At 35.1% G+C, this 25,800-nt stretch overlaps 1 protein-coding gene across 1 annotated transcript; it reads right to left on the bottom strand.

Annotated features, from left to right (window-relative positions):
• Window positions 1-1,354: 1,354 nt before the first annotated feature.
• On the bottom strand, window positions 1,355-23,054 carry LOC11425259 (protein CHROMATIN REMODELING 5). Its single transcript, XM_003600114.4, has 30 exons — window positions 22,400-23,054; window positions 22,180-22,238; window positions 19,657-20,097; window positions 18,159-18,383; window positions 17,893-17,976; window positions 17,160-17,219; window positions 16,968-17,071; window positions 16,696-16,747; window positions 15,990-16,053; window positions 15,688-15,781; window positions 15,524-15,611; window positions 15,312-15,446; window positions 14,343-14,534; window positions 14,178-14,245; window positions 12,745-12,838; window positions 12,520-12,644; window positions 12,371-12,434; window positions 8,129-8,341; window positions 6,639-6,881; window positions 6,451-6,561; window positions 6,171-6,260; window positions 5,777-5,959; window positions 5,515-5,595; window positions 5,211-5,447; window positions 4,581-4,736; window positions 4,308-4,485; window positions 4,037-4,218; window positions 2,808-3,170; window positions 2,621-2,714; window positions 1,355-2,378 (listed from the first exon to the last, which is right to left on the bottom strand). Exons 1-30 carry the CDS (start codon window positions 23,052-23,054, stop codon window positions 1,897-1,899), a joined length of 5,217 nt encoding a protein of 1,738 aa, XP_003600162.4. The 3' UTR covers window positions 1,355-1,896.
• Between the last annotated feature and the right edge of the window lie 2,746 nt (window positions 23,055-25,800).

The raw sequence follows: 25,800 nt of genomic DNA, 5'->3' as shown, positions 1-25,800 counted from the left end.
TGATAACTATAATAAAAAGTAATAAAAATAAACTTTAAACCACCAAAAGGAAAGGAGTTTTATTTTTTCCAACGGCTGATGAAGAGTGCTTTCTTTTGCGCGGAATATTCTCGCATTCCTTTCCTTTCAAATCACTCAAGAACTCGCAAACCCGATAAGATGCATAATAGAACAACGTGATTTTGCAAGACCTGAGGAAGTACCGAACTGAAGAAAATGATCCGCCATGTTTGCAGGATTTGCTGTATAAACACCCAACCAATGTCAGACAAGCTGCCACACCTGACCAAAAACGTCATAATGCAGGAAAAGGTGAACATCTGATTCAATCAATCTGCACCTAGTAACACACATCTGAGCATCATGATGAACAATTCCCCTTCTGAATAAATTCGCCTTCATAGGCAATCTACCACGGAAAAGACGCCAAGCAAAAATTAAGACTTTTAACAGAACTTCTTTTCTTCATAGCAGAGGCGCAGTCCCCAAGGGAACACTAGGCGACGACCTCATCTCGCTTATAGGCGATTTGTATGCACCACACACAGTATATCCAGCTACTGGATCAGGAGACCAAGACCAGATATCATCAACATCAATCTGCAGCATAATAGACAATAATAACATCCTACACTCCACCACCAACTCCTCCCAAGCCCATAACCTCCTTCTCCACTTCAACTATAGTTACCAAATCTTAATTCAACTATCAATGCCGAAATTATCAAGTCGGACATTTTAAATATGAAACCTCGCAATTGTAAACACTACAATTGTGTGTATTTCATGCGGTTCGAATTTGATTTTGCCTAGACATGAACCAATGACTTGATTATCCATTCCCCCGTGCCTCATCGTCACTTGTTATTCAACTTCTATTTCTTCAAGCCACAACATCACAGTCGTACGCTAACCTTTTCAATGAAGGTGTCATGCTTATTTTGTGATTGCTACCGTTAATTAACCCTCACATGTGAGAACTACTTAGCAATAACTTCCTACATCATACACAATATAATTGCTAATGAAATATAATTAAAATTATTAATTAATACATTTGCTGGTCGAAATTGCTGCACATTAAACATCACTGTGAGGTGCTTCACCAGATGGCGCCTATGTATGGAAATGGAATGCAACAAATTGATTTTAAGAACAAGTGGTTGGTTACTTTATGCGTTTTTATTAAGTTTTCCTGCTACTAGGCATAGATTGTATGTTCATTAACTCATACTGTTATTGTGTTTGATGGTTACTATGGCCTGTTCTGAGTGGAAGCCATGGTTAAATCAGCAAGAGAAAAACAGAAGATAGATGGAGTGGCCTACCTTAGTAAATAATGACCAATGGATAATTAATAAAAAATATTAAGAATAATAATATACTTCAAAGAAATTTACTTCGAAGAGCTACATAAAATTTCGACACTGAACTTGCTACAAATACATTTCTGTGCATATCGGCCAATATAATTTGCATGATGCAATCAATTAAAATAGAATGAGGAAACTTGGAATGTACACTTTCTTAGGTATCGTATCTCTAGTAGGTAAATGTGTTTCTATTCAAGATTTTCACTATGTATGTAATGTAACCCTTTGCTAGGCTCATCTTCAAGGAAATGTAAAAATCAAAAGGTAAAGGGGAAGAAAAAATGGGCAAGACTGCATTCATCTTGCATTGTAAACCTCATCATCAACGGCTTCAGCTACTATGTTCAAGGGGGGATGCAAATCCATATGAAGAATATTTCTCGGATCACAAAGGGATCTGCAATATCTTATTCCCATTGGTGGGGAAAATTTCCAGAGTATTTACAATAACTGAAGCTAAGTGCAGAGTGAAAGCCATCAGCTAAGGCTGCAGGAATCGGCCGTTCTGATCCCACTTAACTAACTACTCAACTCCTAGAGAGAATTCTTGTCTTGAAGGAGACCCAGCAGGTTGAGTCTTAAGCAGTTTCTCACCAGAGAAGCATTGAGATGGTCCTGCCCCAAGGATTCCCAATGAGTTAGGATCCAGCGGTCGAATTCCATTACTCGTGATTCTTTGAGGTGGTGGTTGACCCTGGAAACAACCATCGTTTTCGGCTCTTCTTCTTCGTTTCCATGCCTCAGACATGCCTGTATCATAAGTTTGTTCGCGCATTGGGTGGGCTGTCACATTTTGAAATCTCGTTTGCCTCTCCATAGGGCGAGGGAATGAACTATTAGGGTTTCCATTTCTGCTAAATGGACCAGATACTGACCCATTGGGAAGAGAGGAGCCAACCCCTACCGCATTTTGCTCCAGTTTAAGTTTTGAATAAATTTGGTGAAGCCTCTCCCCTGAAAGATGGGAAAAGGTAGAAACATACTTCCACAATCTCGTAGTCATTCCTGTAAATAATAAGGAAAAATAAATAAATTCAATCATGCATTAAAGAATCATAAATGCAGACAATACCAATCCTCAAAATGCATGTGAAACTGCTAGAGTTTAAGAAAATAAAGGGACCATTCTATTAAAAAAAAAAAAAAAAGTAAAAAATAAAGGGACTCAGGCATGCATGAAACAGACTCTGCTCCAAAAAAATATGGTCACAAAAACAAGACGTTCATAATGGGAATAAAACACATACTATCTTGCTTATGGGGTTCGTCTTCCTGTTCTGAGACAATTTGATCTATCCTTCGCCCAAGAAGCTGCAAGTAGTTCCGGATTTTTGAAAGCACCTAAAGTAGAGGAGGAAAGAGAGTAAATAGCGTTTTCAACATTTGAAATTGGAAAGAAACATAAAAGAATGGATAGCATAAAAGAATGGGAACCTTTTCCTTCGGAAGACTTGCACTGGTTGTTTGCAACCTGTGAAGACGTTTCAAAGTCTTCATTTCTTCAACCATCAGATCTTGACACCATTCCTTCCATTTCCCCTCCTTGAACTGCTCATATACATCATCATCATCAGACATTTCACCCTCCTCTTTTACAATAGGTTCAACATTTAGAGGTTTCTGAAGTCTATCCTTTCTCATTTGGACATTAACTTTAGAAGAACCAATGTTTTTCTTTTTCTCTTGCCCACGCGACAAAGAGATGTCTACAAGATGCTCTCTCTCTTCTCTCTCTTTCTTGGAAGTCTTCCTTCCAACTTTGCTAGAGGCATTTTTCACACCAAGAACAGCAAGTTCCTACATGAATTACTTGATGAATTAGCTTGAGGTCCATGGATAATATGAAAAATGAACCAACATAAGTTACAAGTAATATAAATTTAACTGCACAAAAGCATATAATCATCATCATTCAAGTGTGAGCATGAAAGGTGAGAGGAGATAATTACTTAATCTTGATCATATAACCATACATGGATCATCAAGAACAGTTTTACTTAGATCTATACTTGGATCATCCATGAACCATTTTATGGTTTAGATTAACGCCTCTCACACTCTCCAACCGATATGTTTCCATAATATTTGACATGTAATATAAAATCTACTTGCCTTCACCTAACAGGTAAAGCTTTTAAGAGGTTTGGTTTATAATATATGGTATCATAACCTGTACGACCAATTGACCTAGAATTGAATCTATGATACCCTTATTATACTCAAAAGAGGAATTTTGTAAACACAAAAAAGGTTAAGCTTGTAACAAGATGATAAAATCTCATATCTCGTCATCTTCTATTCATGTATGATAAACATATTGCAGAAAAAAATTGGATAGTATAAGGATGTGAGTCTAGTTAAAATTAGAGCATGAGGAGATTTTCTCTCAAAAGAGGAAAAAAAAAACCTCAATGTGTGGTTTTATCTTCTAAAAAGTGAAATTTGCAAGAGAAAATTACTGAATAATATCAAAATCATATAAATGTGGGGGGATAAATCAAGTACCGAAACAAATCATAAAAATTAAATTTGAAATGTAGAGGAAAAGGAAGCATGTAAAGAAAAAGAGGGTACAGGACTTGAAGACACTCATGATTGATGTGTAAGTAGCATATCCAGAGAAAAATAACAAAAAGAAGAATATAACTAAAGCGATCACATACTTGTTCCAACAGGGCATTAGCCCGGTCTCTCAAATTTGGAGCTCGTGGCAAGAAAGTTTCATGATGCTGAAGTTCCACTGGTGCAATTTTTTTCGTAAGACCAAGCCTTTCATCCAACCTTATCACTTCCCAATTACCATATCCATGGTAATGTACTCCAAGAAGCAATCTTGCATCATCAACTATTAGCAAGTGAAACAGAATTAGAAAAGGCAGCAATGAACCCACATCTCTGAATGAATATACAAACGACGTAGAGGATGACACCTACTTTGATTCCATCCACAACCTTTTGACCAGTTTGAAGGTTTGAGATATGTTAAAACACGGAATTGTGCAATAGGATCTTCATACCGACTAATGCGCTTTGCTAGCAGTTGAAGCTCTTGAACACGGATAAGTAACTCATTTGCCTTCATTGGGACACCATAGAAATCCAGCAAAGGCCCCTGGATGCAACATTATATGCATTAAGCTTCATAGAAAATAATGATAATACAAATCTTGAATTATCAACTACACACAAGATTTATGTTACAGAAACCTTCAGATCCAGACTTCCAACTTCCACTGCTTCTCTACAACCATCAATCAAGGCATTGAAGAGTTCCACTTGTGCTTTGAGCGGAGCTGCTTCTATTGCACCACCAACTTCAGCAACAATCAAATTGATTTGGCTCTCATTCCCAAATTTCATAACCTGGTGATTCAGTTGGGAATTAGCATATGACAAAGGATAAACAGATTACGAAAATAGGAAAAAATTAAACATACATACACACATGCATATTGCAGGCAAAATTTTAGAAGTAAAAAACGTCATCAGCAAAACAAAAAATAAAATAAATAAAAAGAGGATGGTGTAGACAAAATGACAATATTACTAGTTCCCTAACAGTTTGGAAATAGCTAGTAGATTCAGAGTTTCATTTCTATTCAGCTCAACTATGCCCTGCCCCTACAGCCAAACAAACTTGTATAGTTCAGGAAGATTATAACGAAGAACCTAGTAAGCCCCTTTTTTTTCGGCTGGGGTAGACAAAATGACATCAACTCAGTGGAAGTATCATAATGAACACGAAAATTACCAGGTCTCCAAACATTACTACCAGAAGTAATATATTTTCATATAGGGAGATAACAATGAATATTGCCAACAGTAAAAGAATCTTACGGAACGAGAAAACCGGAGTGCGTCTCGCTTAGACAAATTCCCATATGACCAGCTTCTCACTTGGGCAGATGCTCCATCAATCATTGATATCACATGAGCTGAATAATCTGCTTTCCTTCGTTTCGGAATCCGCTCTGTTGGTTCATTTTCCTTCTTTTTTCTTTTCTTACTTCTTTCAGATTGATCAGCCTCTGCATAGCTTTTGATATTTCTTGCAGCACGTGGAGCAAGAGCATTCTAAAACACAGGAAATAAGATCAAACAATTATAAAGAATACATCATAAAATAAGATTAGGATCAAACCTCTGCTTGAGCGACAGAATCAGCCTTTATCCACCGGCTCCAGAAACTACCATCATCTTCATCATTACAAAAATTTGCAACCTGCATAGAAGAAATATGAAACACACAAACAGCTTAGCATATTTCCCACTACTGTCCAAATCTATCCTATCCCATTCTGAAAAATAAACTACCATAACAAAGAAGAAAGATGAAAGAGATACAGCTTAATATATATATATATATATATATATAAATTTCATGATGATGCCCATTTACTTGCCTTAAAGGCACTTAATAACTCATGTGCCTGCTCACCCCCATTTTCCTTTTCTTCAACCTTCTCTGCTCTTTCGAGAATCTCATCTATGTCCATACTTAAGAGTCGCTTCTTGCTCTCTTCATCATTCCTTTCTTCCTTAAAAAGCTCCTCTGCTCCAAATCTTAAGATTGCTGAGAGCTCATTCTGCCATGTGAGAAGCAAATATTTTTCATAAGGAATTGTGTAAGAAACCAAACAATAAAAAGTAAAATGATTCAACGCAATCGTTAACTGCTAATGGAAGACAATATCGGCTAATAGATACATTTCTTTCATTTTCTAAGAAGACCTCATAAAGTACAATGAAAGCTTGTTAACCAATGAACATCACAACGATTTTCAAGTATGTCCTTACTTTGTCAAAAAAGCTTCCTCCTTTTTTGGCTTCTTTCTTCTCCAGTTTACCCTCTGCATTTAGTTTTTGAATGACCAAGTGGTCGAGAACCTACAGAACAAATTATATAAAGTTACTGACCACAGGAAAAGTCAAAAAGAATTTGAATATATCTGGCACACAAATATATATTTTGAAAAATAGATACCAAAAATAAAGTATAAATGGAAGAGCAGTACAGAATACAAAACACAGAGGCAAGTTAATCCAGACATATGGCATCCAATAGAATTAATCATACCATCTTCTTCTTAGCACGTTCTAAAATATCTTCCTCAACACTTTTGCTTGTCACAAATCTATATATGTTAACAACTTCCCGTTGCCCAATTCGATGAGCTCGACTCATTGCCTTAAAGACAAACAGCAAAAAAAGGTAAGTACCAAATATCTTGTTTTGAGTAATATAAAATAAACTAAACTGAATACCTGTAGATCATTTTGAGGATTCCAATCTGAGTCAAATATTATAACAGTGTCTGCTGTGGCAAGGTTGATACCCAAACCACCTGCTCGCGTTGAAAGAAGGAAGCAAAAATCATCACTACCTGGTGCATTGAAATGATCCATTGCCTGTTGTCGCAGCTCAGACTTTGTACTTCCATCAAGCCTCTGAAATTGAAATCCTCGAAGTGACATATACTGTGCCAGTATATCTAACATCCTAACCATCTGCATTACAACTCTTGTAACTTAGTATTATCATAACAAGTAGAATAAAAAATTTCCAGCACAAACCCAGAGAATAAAGTATAATACATACTCATGGTTGCAACTTATATCTAACTAAGATATTAGAAACAACAATAGGAAATAATTATTTCTGAATTTCATCGCCACCTCTTCATAAATCTTGTACACATATAATTCATAAAATGATTAATGATACTAGGCACTTCAGAGATTAGCGGTCATCTTTTGTCACTACAAAACTGCTTGCCAGTAGTGGAATAAACTGTTTGTATTTTCTATGATCCCAGCTACATTAAATGAATCTGTGTCCACTCATTCACGAGGTTAGAAGAAAATAAGCAAGTGAAATGTATGTCTTGCTTTTTAACTAGGAAATACTTAAAAAAAAAGTATGATACGCAAGTGAAATATACAAATTTTGAATGTCTGTGGAACTTATGAACGCTGAAAGGCAAGGCCTTTTCTTCAACTATGAATTCCTTCACAATTTTAATAATATAGTAGATTAGGAGTTAGGACATACCTTCCCAATTTTTTTGGCTTCAATTCCAGGACCATTTGAATAAATTTTTACAATTTAGCTTCAATTATTTTCAATAAAATTGCAGAGGCATTGTAGCATCATTTTACCTTTGCTTGTTTGCATGTACTGTAATATTTTAGTGGGCCTTTTCTGTTAACATACTGTTCATCTCAATAAAATTCCTACTTTATTTTAGAGGAGCCTAAAACATCACACACCCAAACCCAGTCTAACAGTATCTAATGTGATGCGTATGTCTATAAAATTATTTTTTTGGAGATGTTAAAATACACACTAGAACGAAACTCGTATGTAAACGAACATACTCTCCTTTAGATAACTTGGTAAAAGATCTTGAGGCAATCTTGTGATACAAAAGCCTAGTGGAAGCACAGACTAACTACTTATTCCCCGTCCATTTGTTGAGGTAAGATCGTTGTAATTGGGCCACCCACATTTTATCCACACTCAAGATCTCTCCTCCTAAGCATGAGGGTGTATTGAGTTCTCACATCACATCAACTAGAGACATCATTTAGTACACCGGTTGATCTAATAGCTAAACTAGGCCAGTGTAAGAAAGATCATTCAACCAGCATAATATAAAACTAAACCATCGAGACAAAGTATGGTATAACATAGTTGACCAGTAGAAAAATAATTTATAACAAGCACATCTAGTACACAAGTTTCCAAAACATGCCTGAGAGAAAATCAGAATACGATGCTTTGTTTCATGCAATCTGACAAGTAGCTTATCGAGTATGACAAGCTTGCCACTGCTAAAGACAATTTTCTCAAGTTTACTGCTGTCGCTACTTTCAGAGTCCCCACCATAACCGTGGTCAGCACTTTCAAACAAGAAGGGATGATTACAGCACTTCTTCAATTCTACTACAATATTTAGAAGAGAAACCTGAGACATAGCAGATGAAGAGTACATTTTTAATCAGTGTGATATTGAGAATCTGAGAACGAGACAGAGTGACAAATAAAGAGAGTATTGGCTACTGTGACGAGAAACTGCTTGAATTGAATATAATATTGCAACATGTCTCTGATATGTTAATATATACACCCTCTGGTCTCAAATATAAGCAACAAAATTGTCATGTTTTGTGGCCTTAAATATAAGCAAAACTTAACTAACTATCATATTTAATGTTATTATTTTCCTAAAATACCCTTAAATTAATTTATATTTAAATTTTCAATAACTATCTTGATATCATGGAACAAGTTCCCACGATTATTTATATAACGTTCAAAAACTTAAATGAGATTAACTACTTTTCTTAAAGGGTGTGAGGTAGTTTTTTTTTTCTTTTTTTATATAAGAGACCAGAGAGAGTACATGATTGAAAGAAAAAAAAATCAGAAACTAACTGAAACAGTGCCCCCGGGGCACCAGTTAACATTTCCAAACATATAAAAATCACGTCAGATTAGCTAACAACATACAACATTTTATGACAATTCCTTTCCTTCAACTACACAGTACCACATTCAACTTTAAAGCTATATAATATTGTTTTTCTTCATATGAAAATTGTCAAAACACTTCATAATTCATATCACTTCTATATCTTTATGAGGTGAAATAAATAGAACAAGTATCGCCACTACCTCTAACTTCCAATAAGCCCTATGTTTAGTATTTGTCCTGGTGGGAAGAGATTACATACTAAAGCTTTCTTTTTTTTTTATCAATTCTTCTATTTATTTTCATCAGTTGTTACACACTAAAACTAAGTACTACCTCCGTCCCTAATTATAGGATCCTTTTGAGAAAAAAAATTGTCTCTTTTTATAAGACCCCTTTGCTATTTCCAAGTACATTAATTAATTCTTTACCAATATACCCCTATTTATTTTATATCTTTTTCTTCAATCAGCATTAAATACTACATTGAAAACATACACTAACCCTCTCTCTTAAAAGGACAAATTTGTAAAAACAATAGTAATTACAAACAAATTTATTACCACTTTTAATTTTCTTAATTCCCGTTATTTTTCCAAAAGGGCCCTATAATTTTAAATACTACATTGAAAACATACACTAACCCCCTCTCTTAAAGGACAAATTTGTAAAAACAATAATAATTACAAACAAATTTATTACCACTTTTAATTTTCTTAATTCCCGTTATTTTTCCTAAAGGGCCCTATAGTTAGGGACAGAGGTAGTATTAGAATTATATAAAAAGAAACCCAAATAATTAACTTTTCCATTTGTTCAAAATCAACTTCATTGTCATGAATAATATTAAAAAAACATCATTGTCATGAAGACTATAAAAAAAAAAAAAAAAAAAAAACATCATTGTCATGAACTAACCATGCCAACAACTTAAGTTGTCAGGTGATAGCATATTAATGGTGTGAACACCCTCGTGGCATGCAAGAGGGCGTTGAACTTGAAGATTTGACAATGTATAGACTCATTTACTTTGTGCTGTAAATTCAAGTTTATATAAAACAAATGATGCAGGAAGGATCAAACTCTAAACTACTTAGTCATAGTTCGAGGCTAAGTAGTAATGTCATGTACCAAATATCCCAAAAGTTAAGTTGTTAGACAAACACAAGCGAATGATTTTGTATCACATATTTGACAATCATTAGGTGCGGCAAAGCCTCGTGGTTGGGACTTCTTTCAATTTACCGAGTTGAATAAGGATAAATTGCTTTTTCAGCCAGCTGACGTAGGGGGATAGAGCTTTCCAGTTACCTATATAAAGCAGTTTATTAAACAGCATTCTAGCAAGTTCACCTATTGTGAATAACGTAGGTCTCTACCGGCTATTACCACATTGGGGGCATCCCCTTCTATTGAATCAAAAGGAGAATCTTCTTAGACTTAGTGAATTCCTTATGCCCTGGGTCTTGGAATCAATACAAAGAATTGAGCCTCACTGACCACTCTTTCAGCTTAAGCACCTTCCTTTCGGGCATTGGAAATAGCCTTAGTTCCAGCGGATCCGGTCATTCGAATCGACTTGAGTTCTCACTAGGCTTGAGCATTCCATAAAGAAGGAAGGACAGGTGAATGCTAAAATGCTTCTTCTTCGCTGCCTCACTTCTTTACAACAGGAGCAGCTTCCTAATCGACATCGGTCAGCACCTTGCCCCCTTCCATGACAGAACTAGAGAGCCGGTCTTTTTCCCGCCCTGAAAAGAGTCAAAGTGAAATAGGGAGGGATTTAGCAGCCGTTATGGTAGACTTGGATGAATCTCAATCCGAATGAGTGACCAGATCCCTATAAGAGGTGGATCCTTCTTTGCTAGATCCATCAGAAGCATGAGAGAAGAAGTGAGCCTCCCTTTAGACCATGATGGCCGCTAGGGACTGGTTCGTACCATGCCTGTAGAAAGTTCTCTTATAGTTTTCGCGCATTAAGCTTAGGAATACGTTTATTTGCTAATATGATGGCAGGTCATAGTTTAGTCAAAATTTTAAGTGGATTCGCATGGACTATGCTATGTATTAATGATCTTTTATATCTCACAGGAGGGCTTGGTCCTATATTAATAGTAATTGCATTAACAGGTCTGGAATTAGGTGTAGCTATATTACAAGCTCATGTTTCTACGATCTTAATCTGTATTTACTTGAATCCCTTACACGCTAATGGATGTAAACAAATAGCACGTCCTTCTACTAAAATAGGTTGAAATGCCTGTATGCCCAATCTATGCAAAGTAGGCGCTCTATTCAGCAATACTGGATGCCCCCGCATAACTTCTTGAAGTATTTCCCATACAATCGGTTCTTTTTCCCGTATTTTACTCTTAGCAACTCCTATGTTCGAAGCAAAATGTTTTCGAATTAAACCACGAATTAGAAATGTCTGAAATAGTTCTATTGCTATTTCGCGGGGCAATCCACATCGATGTAATGAAAGTGATGGACCAACGACAATAACAGAACGCCCCGAATAATCAACTCGTTTTCCAAGTAGAGTCTCTCGAAATCTTCCCTTTTTGCCCTCAATTATATCTGAAAACGATTTGTAAACTTTATTATGACCGTCCCTCATTGGTTGTCCGCGGATTCCATTATCAAGGAGTGTATCCACGGCTTCTTGTACCAATTTTTCTTGACACATTACTAATTCCCCTGGTGTAGATCTACTTGTTGTTAATAGGTCAATAAGAGTATTGTTCCGATAGATAACTCTTCTATAGAGTTCATTAATATCCAAACTCATTAGTTTCCCTCCATCTATTTGAATAATTGGTCTCAATTCGGGAGGAAGAACTGGTAAGAGAGATAAAACCATCCATTCTGGTTCTATATTTGTTCGGATAAAGTGCTTAACTAATTCCATGCGTTGAACCAAAAAATTCTTTCTTCTTCCTACTTTTCGATCTTCCCATTCATTTTCATTGTCGGCGGATCCCTCTTCTCCTAATTCTTTCCATTCTACCAACGAAGAATCCATAATAATTCTTAAATCCAGATCAACTAATTGTTCTGGTATAGCACCTACTCCACTAGAAATTTCTCTATTTCGAAATGTATCGAAACCTTGAGTAGCAAAAAAGAGTGGGATACTGTATTTCCAAGATTGGATTTCGTATTCGAATGAACCTCGTAATCGTAAGAAAGTAGGTTTTTAACTACGGGCCTAGCAAACGAAAAATTTGAATAGGATCCAATAAGATGGATCTCCCCCTTTGAAAATCGGACGTGAGGGTTCCTCTCATCCGGCTAAAGTATTTACACACAATAAAGATAAAGAAAGGGGTTTCCGTTTTCAAATTTTTGAAAACCTCTAAATCTAAAATAAAAAAGGTTTACTCTTTACTCAAGTTATCAATACAGACGAAGCAACATTTCATTGATACATTCTTCTTTGTTTCTGAATTCTTTATGCAATTCGAAATTACGACAGAAATTCAATGTAAAATTACAGAAACAAGAGATAGACATTTTAACCTGATTCCCTCGAACTCCTTTGTTCAAATCACGGAAGTTGCGTTCCAAAATCCACTTATAATACCTAAATTAATGAAAACAGCAGCAGAAATGAAGTGATTTTTTAGGAATATGTAAGTTATTTATTTGGAGATTAAATTTGTACTTACTGCTTCTGCAGAGGAGACATATCCACCCTAAGAATACGCTCAATTTTGGGGGGTAATGATTTTTCCACATCTTTGATAACTCTTCGAAGCATGTGAGGCCTCAGTTCCATGTGAAGATTAGAAAGCTAACAAATAACATGTGCACAACAATTTATACAGAAGATCATGAGTGAGAAAAGCAAAGAATAGATAAAATAAAGTACAAAGGTTAATGGCAAATTATACCTCATTCTCGTTAAAAGAACTTAGATTCTTATAGTTTTGAGCAAATTCATCTTTGCTCTTGAACTTATCAGAATCAAGGAAGTGTAGCAAAGCCCTGAAAAGGTTGGCGGCAGCAAAGGTGTTAAACTATATAGAAGAAATACAATGCAAATCAGATTAACCATAGGTTTATATCAACGTAATACTTCTTGATCATTAAACTAATTTTCCATGCGATGTCTCTGAAAAAGTTTCAAATCAAACAAACTAGTTATATTTTGAACTACCGAACATCGCATTTTTTTTCTTATAATCAAGACCGAAGGGAGTATGTGAATAAACTGTTAGACTTCTTATGATGGCGGTTATGGGCAGTTTTGCTTTTATGTGTCAGTTATGTTTAGCAGTTATGGGTTATGTGTGTTTCTGTTTAGAATAAATATAGATAGAAAAGGAGAAAGTGATTATGGGATATTTCTGAATGGTTATTATGGGTGGGACTTGGGAGAGACCAAGCTCTCTAATTCTTGGAGGGAAAGACCAAGCTCTCGAATTCTTGGAGAGAGAGACCAAGACTCTCGAATTTCTTGAATAATAATTGTGTATAATATTTCTATCCGTAGTTTATGTGTGAATTCTATATTATCTATAATGTGTGTAATTGTTTGTTGTAAGCGTTTCTGCCGTCAATAAAAGACAGTTCATATTATTAAAATGTATTTTGGTACCAATTTCTAACATAAACTTAACAACAAAATTGGTTCAACTATCTTTCAAAACTCAAACTGGTGTAACCATAATCTTTCAGAACCTAAAATTCGAGTTCCATTTTATGAATGATAATAACTTTGTAAACTTTAGATTAATCAATTTTGGACTAAAATAATAAGCAATCATGTTCATTAAGTCAACTTTGACACAGGGACACTGACACCTAGTATAATATCACAATCATTTTGGAGTAATATATTATATATTTGTTGTCAACAAGATGAGGTTTATATGCATTTATTATGTGTATAGAACAGATAATAAGAAAGACATATTATACTAAAGATATAAGTTTCAGAACCATAGGTTTTGTTGAGGTTGTTCGGAACTAAGTAACCCCACTTCTGTCCAAACTCGGATGCTCTATGTTTAAGGTTATAAAAAATATTTCTATCAAATTGGTGATCAGTATATGTATACAGTATATTAGCATACAGATAATATGTGAAGTCATCTTCCCCGATGCAGGAAAAGTTCTAACTTGCAACACTCGGGTACAAACTGTGACTTGTTGAGTTTCAGAATGAAAAGGTGTATTTACAGCAAAGCAAATGGTAATTTTCCTAAAAGTAATTAGCAATTATTTACTTGAGCAGAATATAATAAAAAAAAACTGACAATCCCTCAGAAAAAATGCAAAGCAGCTTTTGACAAGTCATGAATAAAGAAAATGTTTATAATACCATAGCTCTTCAACACTATTTTGCAGCGGAGTGCCAGTGATCAGCAACTTGTTCTTTGTGTTGAATTCCTAAGAGATTAGGGTAGAAACAAACTAAGAATAATAAACATTAACCTCGATATCATAATCAATAGCTCAACTAAAGTTAAGTGAAAAAGTTGCTCACTGAAAGTGCGGTATACAACTGTGCCTCGCTGTTTTTAAGTCTATGAGCCTCATCTACCATCAGATAGTTCCATTTGATCTTCGAGAGAACAGCCTTATCCTTCAGAACTACTTCATATGTAGTCAACAGTGCATTGAATTTAATTTGCTTCCCCGCCTTTTTCTCATTACAAAATTCATATTGTTGGCAAACCTGCCACAGAAGAAGAAAAATGAAAACAAAAATACCTCATTAAAGAATTGAAACAGATAAAAAGAAAGGTATCTATAGTTTCATCTAATGACTCCAAAAAGGGGGAGTTAGGGGAGAAGGAGATCAACCAACAGAACCACATCCAATTTCCAGATTCTAAAACAATTAATTTGGCAGTCAACTAATCATCTCGAAGTTCCAATAAGATATACTCTATAAATCACATCAGTCTGATCCAACAGACAAATTTCAGATGCAAAACCTTAATTTAATTTCTTTCTCCTCAGCAACAAATCACCAAGCATAACAAAGAGGACAGGTCCGACATAGGTCAACACTTATGATCAAAAGATTACTGTGAGGTCAAAGCTAAGCGTAAAAACGATATAGCATGTCATAATGAAATTCATAATCAAAAGCTACATCTTGTTTTCTGCAGCAAAATCAGTAACTCGATTCATGATGATTAAATTTAAGATTTGATGAAAATCAAGAAAGATGGATGCCATAACATCCAATATACATAGTTAAAAATCAGCAGTTATGGTCTTACGGAACTATGATAGCTCAAGCAAAAATAACATGTCAAAGTTAATACCCAGAGATGTAGAAGTCCCCGTTTCACAGGATTCGATAAAAAGATAAATTCAAACAAAAATATGTAAGACATGGCATACAATATAAACATGCTAAATAAAATAAAATAAAAAATGATTCCTGAGTACATTTAACTTCAATTATATATGACCCAAAAGCCCAAGGGAATGTCTCACTCACCTCTCTACTAGAACGAGTACCAACATAAACAATAACATTCAGATCAGGAAGCCACTTCCTGAATTCCTTGGCCCAGTTTGATAAGGTAGACAATGGGACAACTACAAGAAAAGGACCATGGATTTGCTGGGCATTCTGTAGCAGATACAAAAATAAATTTATCTATTATATTGGAAATACATTGGTAACGTAACTAAAGATAAATATCATACCTGTAGAAAACCAAGCATAGATACTGATTGAACAGTTTTACCAAGACCCATTTCATCAGCTAAAACAACATTTGTATCATTTTTCCAACTGTCACATTAAAATGAACAAAGATTCAGAACACCAATTAACATAATGCTTATTTCATATATACATCAATGTATACCTGTTAACAAGAAAATTTAGACCCTCAAGTTGATAGTCACGAAGCTTCCCACCCTTCAACCATTCAGGTTGTTCATCAAGTTTCCGCAAACTTCCTAATCATCACAAAATCATAGATCAAAAGCGCACTTCTACATGTATAAGTTTTAGATGATATATGATATGATGTGCATGAAATTATGACACCATAAATTTCTTCATAATGTAAACCCAAAAAAAAAAAAAAAACCTTTAGAATACTGGGAGAACTAAAAAAAACAGCACTGCCATATTCGACCTTATATTATTCATAAACGAACCAACCTTTGCTCTGCCTACGCTGAAAATCTACCATCTTCCCTTGAACTGACATTGCAGCCTCACGAGTCTGTTCAAATATGACAGAACAAACAGCTTAGTATCTATGAAGATTTTCCTGTATTAATTTGTACAATCACGGAGTGATAAACATAGATACCAAAGAAAAAAAATACATGAGATTGAGAATGTTCAAGCCAAGACATAAATGTTTCATTATTAATTGTCATTTCAAACCGTCTACCAGTATGCACCACTAGAAAGGAAGCATGGAACTCAACATGTCCAGCAGCTCAGTGTTGTATAATCTGACATAAATGTAGCAACATATTTTGAAGTCTAAAAGTTTGGAAAGCTTGATGAATTAAGACCGACAGATGAAAAAACAGAAATATACCACCATACAAACACAAGGTATGATTTAAAACTTCTATTTTAAGAAAAGATGAATCCAGCAATGTTTATTACTTATATTCCAATTTGTCATGATCGATTTATAATGTATCATACTCCTCCATAATCATATATTAGTGTTTCCAAGCTTCAATGCAAGTTCCAATCTCCTTGTTACACCATTCGCTCTTAGTTATGATGCACATTCTAACTACAGACCCAATGGTGGATAATAACTTCCAAAATAAGATTATAGTGTACAGTTCATTAAACAACAATTTCACAAAACTGACAAAATAGAATATAATGAAAGGGCTACCTTATATTCATCAATAGTGTGTTGAGCAAAAGCAATATCAATGTCCTTCTCCCTATTTATATGAACAAACAACATAAGCTTGTCAATTTACATAATATCAATAAAACAGCACAAAAACATAAAAACTGCCGAAAGCTAGAAGCACATAAAACATAATGCATCACCAATTCATAAAGATTAAACGGCCTTCCTTGCTAATATGAATGCACTGGCTGTGAAGAAAAATTAAAACATAATAAATATGTGATAACTAAATCTTTAGGGCAGCATACCAGGTCACTTCAGCATAAGATAGTCCTTGCCACTTGACCAAATATTCTGGAAACACATTGCCAGAATTGTCGTTGCTAATCCTATCTGCAATTATTCTTTCCACCTGAGAAGGCGAGTAAAAACCAATTAAGAATACATTCAAATTAACCAGAAAATAAAACGCCAAATTAACAAAAAGCGGGTAAAACTACCTGACTGTTTTGCTTGATAATATCTATGTCCATTTCTTTACTCACATCGTTGACCTCAATCTATATTCCTCCCAAGAAATGATTACAAATTAAAAACAAATAAATAATAAATGATATTAATATATCATAATAAAAATATATAAGTTCAGTCCCCGTGAGCTTAACTCAATTGATAGGGACATGCATTGTAATATGCAGGGGCCTGGTTGGAACCCCAGACACCCCACGTATTCACCTGAGGTGAATTTCTAGCCACTAGGCTACTTGAGCAAAAAATTAAAAAAATTATTTAAGTTAAACTTTCACAGTGCAATTGTAAAGGAACAATACATAACTTTTTCAAGATGTAGCAACAGAGAGGTGATAAATAAGAGAAACGACAGGATACAATCAAAACCACAAAGATCATGATATCAACAATAAATAAGAGTAAATGCATAAAAGACACATTTATTTTAAACAAACAAGCCACCACCTCATCTTTTTCAATTTCGGTTTTTAGGCCAATACCAAATGCACTATATATATTCGGCAAATACTTCGCAATTCACAACTTATCGACTCTTTTATTAGACATTTATGGCTTCATCCAAAACTAGGCAGTTTGCCTATAAGAGAAAAATTTATGATAAACTACCTCATCCGAATAAATATCATTAGTAGTTATGTGGTCAATTGATGAACAAGAATATCAAAGAAAACATTTTTCAGTACGGTAGATAAAGCCATTTACCTCTTCTCTCGATATTCCCATCCTGTTTCTGATTTCCTCTGTTACTCTCTTGGTATAATTCAAAACTTTTTTAAAACCACTGAGCTGCAATTTCATACAGACAAAATAACAGAACAGAAAAAAGGAAAACAGGAAAAATATTAGAATATTATAGATTAAACCCATAAAAAAAACAGGACTATTTATGGGAGCGAGAAAGAGACTGTAAATAGTACATAAGTGAAATAATTATTAATGCATATAATCAATATAAATGAGAGGCATACATTTTGCAGATCAACAAAAGACTTCCACTGACAGTGCAAATGTGACTGGCCTTTCCATTTTATCAAGAATTCCATATTGTTCCAATCAGGTTCAGAATCAAATAAGTGACTCATTAAAACAGGCTCCATGGATTGATTATTCCTTTGAGCCTCTGCAGCCATGCCCTTCGGTTGATGCCAAAGCACCTTTTCTACGGAGTCCCCATCGTCCACTTCAATTTCTTCCTAAACAATATTTAACTTGGCTAAGCAACATCTCAATAACAAAAATAAATAAAAAGTATACATGCAAATGGGCAGTATCACACTAACTTGACTAAGTAGCATCCCACACTTCATCCACCTTGCAATTTACGTGCATACAAACAAACAAGGATAAAAATTGTTCGAATGAAATCAAAATTATTTTGTACAGAACAATAAGCTCTGTGGATCAGAATGCTGATCATTTGATACATGTATCAAATTGGTGTAAACTTTATAAAGCACAGGAAACTTAGACAAACAACTGGTGTATGTGCATCAACTCCATACTAAGACTTATAGTCTTTGCAGAGAATTCGGAGTCCTCACAGAGAGGGAACGTGGAGAATTCTAAAGCATGAGAGCTACTACTTCTGAAATTACCCTTTTTAGTGTACACCAATCAATCAATAAACCTCAAGAATAAAATGAAAAAATCACCATGTAAGAAAGAAAGAGAAAAAAACGTGACAAATTACATACAGACCTAAAACAGCATTCATTATGCAAGTTACCATGCGCCCTCACTCAAGACAGAAAATTCAAATTAAAAAAACCCTTATTCAAGCCATTAAATACAATACTTAATCTCTGGCTCAAAGAGATCATTCACAGGATAAAAGGCATCACTATCTTGCCTAAATACTTAAAAATGCCAAATCATCTGTTTATCAATTAAAAAAAATTCCCGTTGCTAGATGTAAACTACCTAGTTGCATATTATTTTCACGCCATCTATACTCATACACCAAGCAATAATATAGTGGAAAAAGATTCAAAATAGTACAGACGTCAACAATCATAAGTGTTTCTTTCTACTCTGGAACAGTTTTTGTTCGTTAGCATTTAATGGTTTTGGCAAAATGTTTGGCGCAATGTACAATTCATGCAATTCTTTGGTGCATTTGATTGAAATCACAATTTTTGGGACACAATTGTAACTTTGGCTTGTTTTCTAGTACTCTGCTAATGGCTGTTTCAAGGGACTTGCCATCACAATTAAATAATTGTAGTATACTTATTAGACAACCTGGAAATATCTTCAGAATAAAATTATGTCTTCAGTGAAATAATCTAGAACAGCCTATTGAGTACAAAATTTTACTACTAGTCTCCTACAAAGATTATGAGCATATCTTGCATATGTGAAATTCACAACGAACATCTAAGGAATGTTGGTAGATATATGAAGCCCAAAACATTTGCATCAAATGCCGACAGTGGAAGAGAAAGAAACCATGCTTAGCTGTAGTACCTTTTGAGATTTCTTCGTCCCTTCATCAGCTCCTTCACTTTCATCACTTTCAACATATGATACTTTCCTAATAGTCCTACTAGAAGACCGGACCTCATTACTAGGCCTAGAAAAACTTGTGGCTGCTGATGATCGGCCATTATTCTTGCGTACACGCACACCTCTCTTCTTCAAGCTTTTGAAATCTTCATCACTCTCACTGTCAGAATCCTCTGCTGTAGAGTTCTCATCTTCATCTTCAAAAGATGATTTAACTCTTCTTTGTCGACTGGAAGCAGTAAATGCTTTACAATCTCTGGTTGATCTTACACTTGGTCCAAATTTACCTCGTTGTCTTCCCTTAGCCTTCTTATCAAAGTATAAATCGTCATTATCCGAAACATCTATGTCCTCATCACTATCATCAACTTCATCCGAGTCTTCCCCTTCCCAATCTTTATACTGAAATCATAGTTCAACCATCTTATTCTAGTCAGAAACATACAGAATAAACATAAAAAAAAATAAAAAAAATACTGTATGTTTACTTGAAAATTAACAGTACAGCGACACATAATGTCTAAATAACATATAATACCCCCTCTCAAGCTAAAAGAAATTAAGACATCAGAACAATTACAGGACAACACATCATCTATCAACATGATCTGATGACCCTCAAAGAAGAAAAGCATGCTATCAGCAAGTTCTGATAAGCTTCAAAGAATCCAAATGTTACCTAGTACTTACAAACATGTCTTTCACTTTCAGTGAACAAGTCGTATTTCTCATTTTTCAGACCCTGGCCAAATTATACTATTAATTATCGGTCCCAATGAGTAATACTAATTATTTTTCAATCCAATATTGATTTTCTTTTTTCAAAATATGCTTTCTCCATTTGAATTCATCCTACTTATCTAAATAATTTTAGCCCACTGCCCCTAAATCTCTACCAGAGAATATATAACCAAATTATATTTTTCTCTATTAGTATTATCTAGTAATACAAAGCATAAATAAATTAAAAACAAATGCATGCCAATAGTGTATTCCAAAGCTAAATGATGGATCTGAAAACAATTAAATAAGCAACATCTCTATGAATACATCGATTAGTAAAAAGATTAAATTAAGACTTCTAAATGAATATTATCCATCACTAGGTTCATGTGGAATATTGTATTGTATTACCAATACAAACAAAAGATATTGACCAGTACTGTTTATTTATGCACCAAACAAGACAAACAACAGCAACTTGAAAAATCTGTATCCAATTTTTATACTTTACACCTTAGGACATGGACTATATTCTGTCATCAAAATAGTGAATTCAAAATTGTCTCTTACTGACATTTATAAACCTAGCTTAATTGCAGATATGCAGTTTCCCCAGTGTACAAATAACAGATACTCTCTCCATCCCTTATTATAAGACTCACTTACAAAATTCACAGGCATTAAGAAAAGTTGTAGCAAAAAATTTGTCAACAATACTTGTTACTTCTTTATAATTATCCTTACAATTATTCATATCATAAGAAAGAGAAAACAAATTAATGTTTCCCAAATGTAAATTAAATAAAGGTATTTTTAGTTAAAAAATTATTAATAGACGTGTGAAATTTTGAAAATAGTCTAAACTAAGGAGAAGGAAATTTCATAAGTGAGTGAGTCAAATATAAGGAATGGAGGGAGTAGCAGATGTATAAAATAAAATAAAAAATTGTATGGCCAACTAGCATAATAAATAAACCCCCAAACAAAGTCCAATTGAGCCATAATTAGTAGTAAATGTACACTCTGGGAATTCACAGCACAACCAGACAAAAGGACATACTCTTAATTGCAGTGTCTAGTCTACTATTGTAGAGAAAATATAGCTACTTAACCACACACCCCTGATAATGATGTGTGCGGCTTATATAGTCCAAATCCATCAAATTTCATAAGCAACTGTGCATCAAAAATGTTGATGTAACTATGCATAGATTATAGCTAAACTCAAATTATAGCTAAATGAGATAGTGAAAGGTGTAAGGAAATACGGCAAGCAAAACTCATATTAAGTATTAAGGTTAAATTTTTTAATGACGAGACCATCTCTCCTAAACAATACATCCTCCCAATACCAATGATTGTATCACAACAAAATACCAAGTATGACTAAACATGCTTATCCAAAATCTTGGACAATAGAAAACAAAATCAACAAATCTCGCATCACTTTTCTCACCACGTAATCTAATCATAATCTGAATAAGTATGTATAAATAAGAAAACTCATAAAAGATCTTATTTCTAAGCTTAACAGCACTTTTGGCAAGTTCAAATTATGCACCACGAGGAACCACAAGGAACAAAGTCACTGGGTATAGAGCAATGGATATAAATACAGTTACAACTGCAAATAATAATTTTCTCAAGGTTGGTAAAAATAGCATCCATATGGCAACATTTAAAAAGTGTGCACTTACACACAACAAAAAACACAGATGACATAGAACTTATTATGATAATGGATAGCCACAAATAGACAACCTTGTTTGCACCACGACCGCTTGTTGCAGGCTCAAAGTCTGCATCATCAGGATCATCTTCTGCGAGGTATTTAAAATATAAATTAAAAACTGCATCATAGGAGTTCATCTCTAATAACAACAGAAGTCAGAAGAATAGGGGATAGATTTGCTAATTTAAAAAATACAATACAACTTCATCATAAAGCAACATTCTTTATTTAAATGCAGTGTTTACATACCATCTGGTTCATCTTCTTCATAATCAGCATCATCATCGTCATCTTCAGCATCATCTAAAATCCTAGATTTCCTATGCACACGCCTGTTGACATTAGTAGACGTCGGTTGAAGGCATGAGTTTGATCCTGTGGATGGACGAAAACCCCTAGAATGCACTGATTCACCCTGCTCTTCCCCATCCTGCCCATAAGAATCATCAGACAACATCTCTTCAGCAGGAACATCAGAATCTCCCCTTTGACCTTTTCCTGAATCCTTTTGTCCATCTTCATCTTCTGAGCCTAATTTTTCCCCTCTTCCTTCCGATGAATTATCTTCAAATTCATCTTCATTTCTATAGTCTGATCCACTTTTTGAGTCATCCCCAGATTCAGAACCATTTTGAGGGCTCATAGGCTGGCAGTCTTTCAAATATGAAGAACCCCACCTTTCACTAGCAGATGGGTTCCTACTCGTCGTCTCTACATTTGATTCTCTTGTACTGAGCCGGTCAACAGCAGCTGCCTCATTTTGCTTCCCACTGGCATCATCTGGTTCAGCGTCACTCTCATATTGTGCCTCCATGTTCATATAAAATTCTTTTTCACTACGAGTTCTATCAGCATTCTGTCCCACCCTGGCCTTTATCTTCCAAGACTCCACGTAAAACTGCATCATATGAAAAGTTCTTAAAGAATGCTATCCTGTCATGTACTTCATTTAATATTCTCAGTATAAGATCTATTGAGTACCGCCAAAAATCCAGTATATGTCACCTGCTCATTCAGCTATCTTCGTCTCCTCAGCGTCTGATCAAGAGAGTGATTGATGATCAGCAAGACCTTGAACCAAGCACAAGCAATTAGCCACACAGTGATAATGCAATGCCAAAAATGAAGCAAATTCAAAAAAATCAGAAAATAGACAAAACCCCTATTACAAGCTTCCTTCAAGTTCAAAATAAGGTGGAACAAAAGCATGGTGACAAATACACTTGGTGTATGTATGGTTTGAAGTCGCATACATTTCTAATCAAAATATTTATATACCACCTTTAGGACAAACATACATTTGAACCCTATGGATTTTACAACTGAAAACCAAACATGTTCACTTACTCAGCCATTGCTGGAAAAAATTCAAGCCCCTGAACCAACTAGTGTGGCATGATGGCATCAGTGATTAAAAATTTTGTAGCATGGACACTTCTGATAGAACCTGGTCTGGTGTCCGACACATGTCAGTGTCTACACCGACATGACACTGACACATTGACCACATTCAAATTTGTCATTTTTTTCTAATTATTACCGGTGTGAACATGCCAATGTCAACTGTCAGTGTCGTGTTCGGTGATTGTGTCAGCCGTCAGTGTCGTGTTCAGTGTCTATGTCATCCGTAAGTGTCGTGTTCGATGTCGGTGTCGTATTTGGTGCCTGTGTCAGCTGTTAGTGTCGTGTTCGGTGTTTGCAGCAATATATGCTATCAAATTGAATCCAATAACTAAAGGAGGGAAAATGCACTACTTCAAACGAGTGCCACAACGGTCATAACTGAATTCCACTAACACGAATTCAAATCCTACATTAACCAAAACAAACGAATTCATTACAATACATTCCAAAACGAGCTCAAAAGAACTTCAAAACGAAAAAACAATATCAAAACCAAATCAAAACAGTGAAAACAACGAATCAACAAGTAAAATCCACAAGCAACGTAGCTCTTCGAACTAAAACCCCTACGAACTTCCTTTCAAACCATAACCTAAATCCACAATCGGAAACCTAATCGCAAAGCGTGACGAAGATTCAATCTCACCAAAACATCAACAACGAAGACGAAGATAAAAACACTAGAGGCGAGAGGCTCACGTTTTCAACACACGAAGTGTTCGTTCAATTCGGAAAACTGTACGATAAATGGAAGAGAGAAGTTTACGATCGAGCTGAATTTTTCCGGCGATGAATCGTTTGAAACGGAATCGCCGGCGAGCGAGAATAGCGGTGAAATGAAAAGGCGCGAATGTGTTTGGATTTTGTAAGGAGCGAGGGAGATTTTGAATGTTTATGTGGCGGCGATGGTAGCTGAGATGAGACGGTTACGGCGGTGATTGTGACGGAGGATTTTGGAGTAGGAGGAGGAGGAAGGATTTGGGTGAATCGACGATGATGGTTATGGTGTTGTGTATGTGTGTTGTGTAGATGAAGAGGGGAAAGAGAGAAAATGGAAGTTTTTTCGTTTGCCTTACGAAAATTCATGTGTTTAGAAAATATTTGTGTTTTTTTTTAATTAAAAAATACAAAAAATTAGAAATTCATATTTTTATTTTTAAAGATATTTTAAAAACTAATCTAAAAATGTTGTATCATGTGATTTAATTAGATTACACCAAAAAAAAAAAGTGATTTAATTAGGTGCTTGAGTAGATAAAAAAAAAAAATTGTCCATAGAAAAAAATGATAAAAACAATTGAAATTCACACATACTACAAAGTCATGGTTTAAACTTGAATGAATAAATGCATCTGACCTGACAATTTCAACATTACTAGTTGAGTTTAATTTTACGAACATTAAGTTTTTTATTGTTCGTGTATATAATTTAGTCTAAGTATAGTATTTATCAGGATTACGCACTCTCTACCAAAACAAATTCTAGCGATTAGCATGTACTCATGAATACAAAATCTTTTGAAAGAGATCTTTTAGTAACATTCTTAGATTCTGTATTTATGAAGCTTAATTTACTTTTGTGGAATTGGAATCTATGAGTAAAGAGTGCATATCTAGTATTTAAGTTGATACTTTTTCAATGAAGTGTTGCGGTTGTTCGCTGTTTTCTCCTGGGTTCCCGTAAAAATCCCTAAATTGGTCTCCTAAGGTTTCTTCCACCCAGGTTTTCTAGCGCCTCCCCCGATTGGGTTTCCGCCGCATCTTGGGCCGGATTCTTCTGGTGAGAAGTCGATCTTTATCTAGTTAGTGAGTTTGATCCTCATCTATTACGCGCTCTAGATGTTTCTGTTTCGGATTCTTTATACCTCCTCCATCATCAATTGCATTTCATCGCTCAAAATCCTAGTGTCCCGCAAATTTTTCCTGAGTCTTCTGTTCTGCTCCAGTCAACCTCCATCCCCTGTTCTTTCTTTATCGTTTTCGTGCTTCCAGACCGTTTCAATGGATCCAAACAATCTTAACATCGATGGCCTCACCTTATCCAAGGAGGGTTTAACCTTGAACCTTGCAGCTGAACCTGACACCGCTGCTGTCCTTGAACACTGCTTGATCGGTCGCGTGGTTGCTGATCGCGAGATTCAATTTGCCTATTTCAGCGAGCGTATGTCTCATGCTTGGAAGCCAGGCAAGCGAGTCACAATCACTAAGTCTGTGGCTGACCGCTATCTCTTTCAATTCCATCACAG

This window comes from Medicago truncatula, chromosome 3 (assembly GCF_003473485.1).
Source record: "Medicago truncatula cultivar Jemalong A17 chromosome 3, MtrunA17r5.0-ANR, whole genome shotgun sequence".
Classification (NCBI taxonomy): Eukaryota; Viridiplantae; Streptophyta; class Magnoliopsida; order Fabales; family Fabaceae; genus Medicago; species Medicago truncatula.
Note: the sequence above shows the minus strand (reverse complement) of the source record. Positions and strands in the feature narration are given on the sequence as shown.